General features: G+C 42.7%; 1 protein-coding gene across 1 annotated transcript; it reads left to right on the top strand.

Moving 5' to 3' along the window:
* The first annotated feature begins 5,482 nt into the window (after window positions 1-5,482).
* On the top strand, window positions 5,483-6,454 carry LOC122103696. The gene has a single exon (XM_042674287.1). The coding sequence runs from the start codon at window positions 5,483-5,485 to the stop codon at window positions 6,452-6,454; it is 972 nt and encodes a 323-aa protein (XP_042530221.1).
* The last annotated feature ends 3,042 nt before the right edge of the window (window positions 6,455-9,496 follow it).

The raw sequence follows: 9,496 nt of genomic DNA, 5'->3' as shown, positions 1-9,496 counted from the left end.
ATATTAGAACCTTACAAGTGCCTTTGAGGAAATATAAATTGCCTTAAACCACACCAAAAACATTTATATCTGAACCACTTTCCGTGTGATTGTGAGTTTATTGAAGTAAATTTGAAATAACTTGTAGCTGTTTTGAGTGTTGGAAAATTGCCTGGGCCATATAATTCTCCTTTAGTTCTTTTTTGTTGTTGTTAAATCTTCTGCCAAAGTAAATGGAAGCTGTAGAACCTTTGAACTGCTCGGTTCTCAAGTGATCTCAGTGGTGTTGGACTGGCAGAGTCAATGTTTGGTTTTTAAAGGGAGATTTTTTTCATTCCCCTCAAGTGTCCACATCACTTACCTTCTTTGAGTGAGGCTGTGGTATTGCTTCCTGGGCTCTCTGGCTTGGGGCCATGTTGGTGTCTCTCAGCAGCAGGCTTTCTGCTAAAGAAGCTCCTAGCGTGGTAGTCAGAGGTTCTTGGGGCTAACATTCAGGCTCCTCAGCACACATCTAGCATCACAATTCAGGCAGCTCTGTTTTCCCTCTTCAAAAAAATCCCTTCTGAAATCATGTGGCTTGGAGTTCAACGCCAGCTCCTCCTGCTGGTAAGGGAAAGTGGTTTTTACTTCTCCATGCTCCATTGTCTTTGAACTGGAGATGGAAGACAGCACTGCCCTGTACCAGTGTAAGTCAGCATAAAATAGAGGAGATAATTGCAGCTCATGTTTATTGTGCTATTAGACTGTTCATGATAGCCAAGCTATTGATTCCAGAATCCAGCCAGGTGAGAAGCAGCTGATGAATGGATAAAGAAAATGTGGTTTAGAAATATAAGGGAGTAGTATTCAGCCATAAGGAAGAATGCAATTTTGTCATTAAGGTTAGTTGTTTTTAAAGGCAGACTGAGGAGGACAGGTATCAGATTTTTCTCTCATGTGCAGAATCTAGAATGAGATATATGACATAAAAGCCAAAAAGGGAACTGATGGGGGTGATCAAAGTATATTCTGTGCATATGTCAAAACAGAATAATGCAGTTAAGATTGTAGAAGGGGCTGGGAATGTGGCTCAATGGTAGCATGCTAGCCTTGAGCAAGAAAAAGCAGCTCAGGGACAGTGCCCAGGCCCTGAGTTTGAGCCCCAGGATTGAGGGAAAAAAAGATTGGAGAAAAACGTGAAGAAGAGAGTATAAGAAAGTAACAGAAGGAGGGGCTGGGAAGGGGGCTCAGTGGTAGAGCGCTTGCCTTGCCTGCATGAGGCCCTGGGTTCGATTCCTCAGCACCACATAAGCAGAAAAACAAATACCCCCCCCCCCTAAGAAAGTAACAGAAGGAGTGAATAGATCAAAGAGCAATATATACATGCATACAAATATCACAGCAGACCCCTTTGTGCTAGTAATAAAAAAAAATTCTTGCCACAAAAATAGCACTGCCTGCCCGGATTCTCTGTTTTTAAGTATTTTGCTCTAGTACCCACAGCCATATGGCTTATTAGGTTGAACTGCTTGTTTTTTTGCTTACTAATAAATTTTAAACTATAAATAGTATATCCTAGATAATATTATACATATGCATGGAGTATAATGTAATGTGCATACACTATTAGCATGGTGTTATGATTAGCAGGCAGTTGACACACTTTTTGTGTGTCAATTCTGGAGATGCAGTTCTCAGTAAAGAATTCTTCATCCTAGTGTCTTACATTTAACAAAATCTTCATCCGTTAAGCAAATATTCACAAAATTTTGTTTCTTTTATAGTTGCATATATCCTGTTTGTTATAACCTTCGAGAAAAATTCAGGCACATTTGTTTGCCTTTTTTTGCCATTAACCTGATCTCATACATGTGTCTATCTGGTCATTTTTTTTTGCTATAATTGTTACTATTTGAGCATATTTGAAACATGGGTCATTTCTTCATCCATAATTCTAAACTTAACTCTCCTGTTCAGGTGCACGCCATGGACTCCACATGGTTTGCGTGCATCTCCAGGAGTTTGTTCTCTAAATGACCATGTTGGGAAGTGGTGGAAGGACTAGAGCCCCACAGGAGCTAATCGGGTCACTGAGAGCTCTGCAGTCAGGAGCAACGAATGCCGAGTCCTCTGCAGCCCTGGGTCATTCTCATGAATGGGCTGTCTCAACAGAAAGAGCTGCCCTTCCGTGGGCACTCCCTCTGGTGACGCCGTCCCTCCATTCCACATGCACTCTCGCCACCGGGCCGCCATCTGCCACGAGCCCTGTGTGGGGCTGTGTGGATGCTGGCACTGCAGCCCTGAACGCCCCACACTAGGAGCCAAGCAAAAGTCTTTTCTCTGGAAAGTGCCCCTTGCCAGACATTTTGTTTTAGTAATGGAAAATGGACTAATGCAAGAAAAAAAAAAACATTAGTGCTAAGAAGTGGGGTCTTTGCTGTAACTTTAACTGAAAGTGTAAAATGGCTTTGAAACTGGCAGGCAGATGTGGGGAGAGCTTAAGCCTCTAGAGGAGGGCACCAGCGGCTCACGCCTGTCATCCTAGCTTCTCAGGAGGCTGAGAGCTGAGGATCATGGTTCAAAGCCAGCCTGGGCAGGAAAGTCTGTGAGACTTTTATTTCCAATAACCACTAAAAGTGCTGTAAGTGGAGCCATGGCTCAAATGGTAGAGTACTAGAGTGAAAAACCTCAGGGACTGTACTCAGTCTCTGAGTTCAAGCCCTAGGACTGATGTACAGAGAGAGAAAGAGAAAGAGAGGGAAGGAGGAGGAGGAAGAGGAGGAGGAGGACGATGATGACAATGACAACAACAATGCTAGAAGCAGGGAAAGATGCTGTGTGCAAAGGGATTCTGATGTGGCTCATCAGGCCGTAAGGCTAGAGAACTGGCCCCGGATGGAAAGGGTGGCACTGCTGGAAACTCAAGTGAAAGGCACCAAAGCTGCTGTTACCCTTGTTCCACTGAAAAATCCTGGCTGCGGCCTGGTGTTTTGCCTTGGAGCGGTGTGCAAAGTCTAATTTAAGAGTGCTCACCTGTGGTATTTGATGGAAGCGCCTCTGAGCAGCAAAGCATCATGCTATGACATGACAGCAAAGCATCATGCTGTGACATGACAGCAAAGCATCATGCTGTGACATGACAGCAAAGCATCATGCTGTGACATGACTATTGTTGAATACTTTTAGTTGCACATACGGGGAGCAAAAGGAAAACCTGGCCAGAGAAGGAGAGACAGAAAGTTAAGAGAACGGAGCTGGGAAGGTGGCTCAGTGGTAGAGTGCTTGCCTTGCATGCCTGAGGCCCTGGGTTCAATTCCTCAGCACCACATAAGCAAAAAGAAAAAAGCCGGAAGTGGCGCTGTGGCTCAAGTGGTAGAGCGCTAGCCTTGAGCTGAAGAGCTGAGAGACAGCGGCCAGGCCCAGAGTTCAGGCCCCACGACCGGACCCCAAAAAAAAAAAGTTAAGAGAACAGAATAAGGTCCTAGCTGAGCTTGCGAAGCAAGCCACTAGCACGTAGAAAACATGGCGATGAGGCAAGAGAACTGGGTGAAGGCATCAAGATTGTCTCCGAAGGCTGAGAGGCCACCCTTTCCTTCCTGGGTCTTCGATTTCATCATCAGAGGAATGAGAAAAACACCGAGGATTAAATGATACTAAATTTGCAAAGCAAAACAACAATCCAGTGCCTAGCTCAAGTGGGTGTTAGATAAATTCTGTCCACTATGAGTATGATTGTTGCATAATATTTGTGATCGCTATCATCATGACTACTATTGTCCTAAACACAGGACGTGCCTATTTGACTGTAACTGACACTGACTAAATGTTTCTAAAGTATGAGGATTCTAAGTTGGAAAGCTATCGTAGAATCCAATTAAGGCAAGCATGGTTAATAGCAAAGTATAACTTCCCAATTCTTGTCACCTTGCACCTTGGATTGGGGGTGTAGATTCCTACCTGCTTATAACAGTCATAAACCCCTTATTGCAGGCTTGCTACTTTTCTACTCCTCACAGAAAGGCGTGGTAAAGACTAAATACTGACTTTCTTAGGTAGCTAAAATACCAGTTATTTTCTTCTTGGTCTGATGGATTTTGGGGGGTGGGGGGACAGAATAATGTTGTGTTTAGAAACAGTATTCTCCCCCTACCCCCAAAAAAATTCCTGATTTGTATTATTTTTCCAATTTCTATGGCATACATATTCTCAGTATGACCAGTTGGAAGTTTCTCACATTGGCTCAAGCTAACTCCACGACACCATTAGATCACACTAAAGCACGTGCTTTGACAACACGGGGTAGTGTGGTTGTCAGCAACAACCACATACACAGTCACGTGTGCAACAGCAGCCCCATAAGATCGTATGAAGAAAGTAGTAGTGTGAGAACTGTCTTCATTTCTATAATGTTTGCACAGTAACAAAGGGTTCAGTGAGGCCTGTTCCATTTAGTGAACCTATTCCCATTATGAACTAATGCATACGAGTGCTTTACCTCCAGAATAGACTGTTAGGATATAGTTGGCAAATAGGATTCATCCAAAAAGCGAGTTAATGTCAGATACTTAAGCATTGCATTTTAATGTTTCTGCTTTGAGGCTGTTATTCTCCAATCATACTTAGAAGTCTTTTCTTGGCATCTCGTGCTCCAGGAGAGAAAGTCTGTCTGATCACTTCATACTTACTTACTTATACATACTTACTTCATATTTATAAAGGGAATCACTTCCTTCCTTGTTTCCCTCCTGCCCTTTTTCCTTCTCCTTCTTCCTCTTTCCCACTTTTTTCACAGGTATTTTCTATCATCTTCTTTTGTATTTCTAACAAGCCCAAGAGATCATCCAAAAAATACCCTAAACGAATGGACAAAATCCTTACATTGCTTTGCAGAAATGGTAGCGAAGGCTGGAGTCATAACTCAAGTAGAGTACCAGCCATGAGCAAGCGAGCTGAGCCAGAGCCTGAGCCCCGAGTTCAAACCGCAGTACCAGCAAAATAAGAAAAAAGACTGTACAAAGCTACAGAAACTAGAAACCCTTGCATACATCAACCATGCCATCACTCTCTCATCATTTTGTTGATTTTGAAACTTGACCGCGATCCAGACACCATTACCTTCTTTCCAACCTCTCTCCCCCTTTCCTGACTGTTGCGCAGTCCATCTTATTCCCCCCTCGGTACAGTGCTATAAATATATTGCTGGGAACCTTTAATCAGGCATTGATACTTAAGACTTTCCATCGTAGCCAAGTCCCTGGAGAGCCCAGAGCGGCGCTCTCCGGGGTGGCAGCTGTGTTCTCTGTGGCACTGCAACTAACGCTGTCTTGTCACACACCAGCTTTGCACGCTGGTGATACCCGGGGATGGTGTTTGTCAACCTGGTGGGTTAAAACAACAACCATCACAACAATAACAACAACAGGTCTTCTGGATCGCGACGACGTCTTCGGTTTTCTGCTCGAGAGCCTAATGACTTAAACGGAGTGGGGAAGGAAGATCCTGGCAGACTGACTGGGCATCCGCCATGAGGCTCTCCGCAGACATGCTCGAGATGACGGCCTGCACCATTCTCATCCTCGTCAGCTCCGTGGGAAATACGTGTCTGTTTTATTCGACGAGGCGCTGTGCCACTGGACATCCGCAGACATCGTTTCTTCTCATGTTCAGTCTTATCCTCGTCCACCTTATGAAGAACTTGGTGGTGAACATCATGAAAATCGTGTATTCCTCTGGGATCCCGGTGGACGAAGTCGGCTGCAAAGTCCTCCATTTCACGGCGGCCCTGACCACCTCCTTGGCCATCTGGTTCATGCTGCACTTCGCTTTGTTCTACCTCCGGAAGCTTTACCAAATGGTGCACCCCTCCAGTGAGGTTGTACCCCAGGCCCAGCAGAAACATTCCCTGGTGGGGATTTCTGCCCTCTGGGTGGCTGGTGTGGCTGTATACATCCCCATTTTAATTTATACAAGAAAACCAGAATACCCGAACACGGGAAACGATACAGACAGCTTGTCTATGCCCAGGATTTACATGGATTGCCTGATTCACTTTGGAGACAAGCAGGTAGAGTTTTACTATGGGAAAATATTTCTCGTTCTAGTTGATATTCTTCCTTTAGCCATCCTAGTCTTGGTATGTTTCTGGATGTCTTTCCTCCTCTCAGAGAAAAGGAAGATGACATACGGTGACATCTGGATTGGAGAGGACGACTCAGAAACGGAAGTCCTCCGAGGGGCCAAGTTCAGCGTTGTGTTAATGCTGCTCATCACGCCGCTGTGGGTTTCCCACTTCATCTTAGTGTATTTCTTGAAGGACGTGGCAGCCTGGGTCTGCATCCCAGCCATCCTCACCGCCCTCTCTTCGGGTTTCTCGGCTCTCAGTCCTTTCCTGTTCATGTTGGTTAATTACAAAATGAAGCTGGTGTCTCTCTGTGGTGCCAGACAGGAAAAACCTCCACCACAGCCTGCAGATGCCATTCTTTCTCCATATGCTTGATGGCAGAGAATTTGGTTCTAATTCCGCGAGGATGGGGCTAACGTCTACCCAGCCCTCATCAGTAGCTTCTGAAAGGACTTCTAGGTCATTGACTTCTTTCCAAACTAGACTTCTCAGGGAGATTAGAGAAGAAGATGTGAAAATATTAAGTTGTTGAAAATATTAACTTGAAAAAAAAATTAGTTATCACAGTGTTTGTTATTTAGGATAATACCAAGCTTTTTAATGTAGACATTCTAAGCATAGTATGGATAGGAACTCAACTTAAGAGCACTATACTAAGCAATTTATTCAATGTATTGCTTGGGGAAAAAAGCCAACATATTGTTGAAACTGAGGACAGTGCTTCCTAGGTAAATTCCTCAAGATGCCTTGAACTGTCTTGTGTTCTCATCATTTGTTTTTCTTGATACGTGTCCACACATATCAGAGGCGCTTTCAATAGGTGTGAAGTGTTCAGTGTTTGCCATCTTAATCCCAGCACATCAGATAAGCTGGAAGCACATTTTGCTCAACTGCTTTCCTCTCAGTGTCTTTAGCAAATTTGGACTAGATAAGAGCATTAAAATATTTCCACTTGCTAAATTGTACTCTGTGTGTATGCATAGATGTGCAGATATTTGGTTACTACAGACCCATAGTCCACTAAAATTGCCTAATCACTTACGTGTATATCAAGTAATATCTTCTCACAAGAAAAGTACATTTATTTGATAGAGAACTTATTACTTGTTTTGGCTATCACACTGTATATTCACAAATTATTAAAAAAATTATAAATTCTTACAATAACTTGGTTTCTGGTTAAATTTAATTTAAAAAAGCACATTATAATTCTAATGAAAAACACATAGCCAGGTTATTTTTCACAATCTGCTACCATTCGGACTGCTTTGGATATAGTGAATAATTATTTTAAGTATCTATGCATACATTTATATATGCATTGAATTTTAGCCTAATTCTTATCACACTCTTGTACCTTTTCAATGTCCTTCTAAGGTAATAAACCCAGGATTGATGATACCATAAACCTAGTGAATAGCTCTCTTGAAATTGACATCCTTGCTTTCAAAATGCTGTATCAAAAATTATAAATCTGGATCTCATTTATAGAAAAGATTTAGAATATCCTTGTTGCCATGAAGTACTGCAGAGAAAGGGAAATTTACAATAACTTAATCTCAAATTCTATAGGGTTTTGTGAGCCAACGTCTGTCCCTTATACAGTATAGGGAATGAAAGGAGAAGAGGAAAACAAAAACAGACTTAAGGCCTGAGATTTCCGGGTGGTCTTCATGGGAAAAGCTCAGCCCTGTCTGTGGAGGTAGTTTAATCAGAAGGGCAGTAGGCATGGATCCTGTATAATGCAGTTAACATCTGGGTTCAGAGGATGTGGGGAAGAGGCTGCCGTCATTTCATTAGATGCAGCTGTAACCAGAGCGGGAACTAGCCATTGATCTTAGGTAGTGGTCCAGAAGAATCGGCGCTCGGGAACTTCTTAGAAATGCTGAGTCTTGGATCCCACCTGAGACCTGTTGAATCAGAAACTCCAAGTTGAGCCCAGAAATCTGTTTTAATGAGCCTTCTGAGTGAGTCGCATGCACAGTGAAGTTTGAGAACCACTAGTGGAGGGTTGGTCCAAAGTTTATTCCCCACAAATGATCAAAATAAAGCCAGGATAACTGACTCAAGATGTTGTGTCCAGTGTGCTCTGTGCCTCTTGCTGCAATGTCTACTTCTCTCAAAAATGGCAATCAGGATCGCCATCTGTGTTCCATACATTCTCAACAACAATTGCCAAACAAATAAATCTACTCCAGAAACGAACCAACTTGTTCAAAATCAGGAAAAAAGCATGACCACTTCAGGTGAGCCAAAAATTTGGAACTTGAATTTGGATAGGTTGCTGTACGTAACCAAGGATCCATTCCCAGAGTGTCCCGTAGCTCCTTTTCAGAAGCCAGAGCAAGACACAGAGTTGGCTGATGTTCATGTTCAGCCTCTCAGTACTAGAAGCGTTTCCCTTTCCCTTTCCAGGTTTTTTCCTTTTGTTTGGAGCTCATTAGCTCATAGTTTTGTCCTTGTGGAATTGATAGCACATATGCTCACTGAATGAACAATGTTCTTGTTCTCTTTTAAAAATGACTTGCATGAATTGTTGCTCAACTCTTTTTTCCCCCCTTCTCCTTAACCTCTGTGTCTCATTCAAGTTTCTGATGGGAATCTACACAGCAGATGAATGAGGCTAAGGGAGCATCAATAGAGATGGGCCCTGGTAGGTTTCTGGAGAGGAGGAAAAGGGAGTCAGGCCTGAGGTAAGGGCCTTGCAAAACTGTAGACTTCTTGGCCATCTAGCCCGCCTTCCCAGTGCAGTGTTTATGTTCCTCAGAGGCACCTCCAGGCTTCAAGCTGAATAATGTCTTGCTGAGGTTGTTTGGAGTTGGAAAGCATCCTATCCCATTAAGCCCATTTAGAATAGCATTATAAAGAAGTATTTTCTGAGACTGACATCTCTGAAAGTTTCTCCAAGAACTGTCCTTGAAGTTTCATCCTGATGTGCTGCGTCTTGAGATTCTTGAGAGAAAATAGAGTTTGGTCTTTCTTCAAGTTAGATATTTCCTTAACAGTGCTACATAAGACAAGAGTTCCCAGCTGTTGGATATCTTGGCTTCCTTACTCTGTCTTAGTACAGTCCAGGTGTCCTTCCTAAGAAATGGCACCCAGAACTAAACACAGCCGAAGTTTGTTTTATATTGTGTGTGTTTGTTTCTGTGTGTTTTTTCTGACTTTACATTTTTTATCTTCCCTTGAACAGCTGCTATGAGCATGGATTCTTTCTTTCAAAAAAAATTTAACTGTTAAACTCATCTCTTAAATCACACATAGACACAAAGACAGATTAAAAGTATTAAAAAAAAAAAAAAACAACCCTAGGTCTGAATTCTAAGATTTTTTCCAAGCTGTAAAGTTCTAATGTAAGTTAAGTTCATTCTGATGTCTGAATGCATGAAATGACCCCCAGATCCTTTAGAAAGATTT

The sequence above is a fragment of the Dipodomys spectabilis genome, unplaced genomic scaffold (assembly GCF_019054845.1).
Source record: "Dipodomys spectabilis isolate Male_0828 unplaced genomic scaffold, ASM1905484v1 ptg000019l, whole genome shotgun sequence".
Classification (NCBI taxonomy): Eukaryota; Metazoa; Chordata; class Mammalia; order Rodentia; family Heteromyidae; genus Dipodomys; species Dipodomys spectabilis.
Note: the sequence above shows the minus strand (reverse complement) of the source record. Positions and strands in the feature narration are given on the sequence as shown.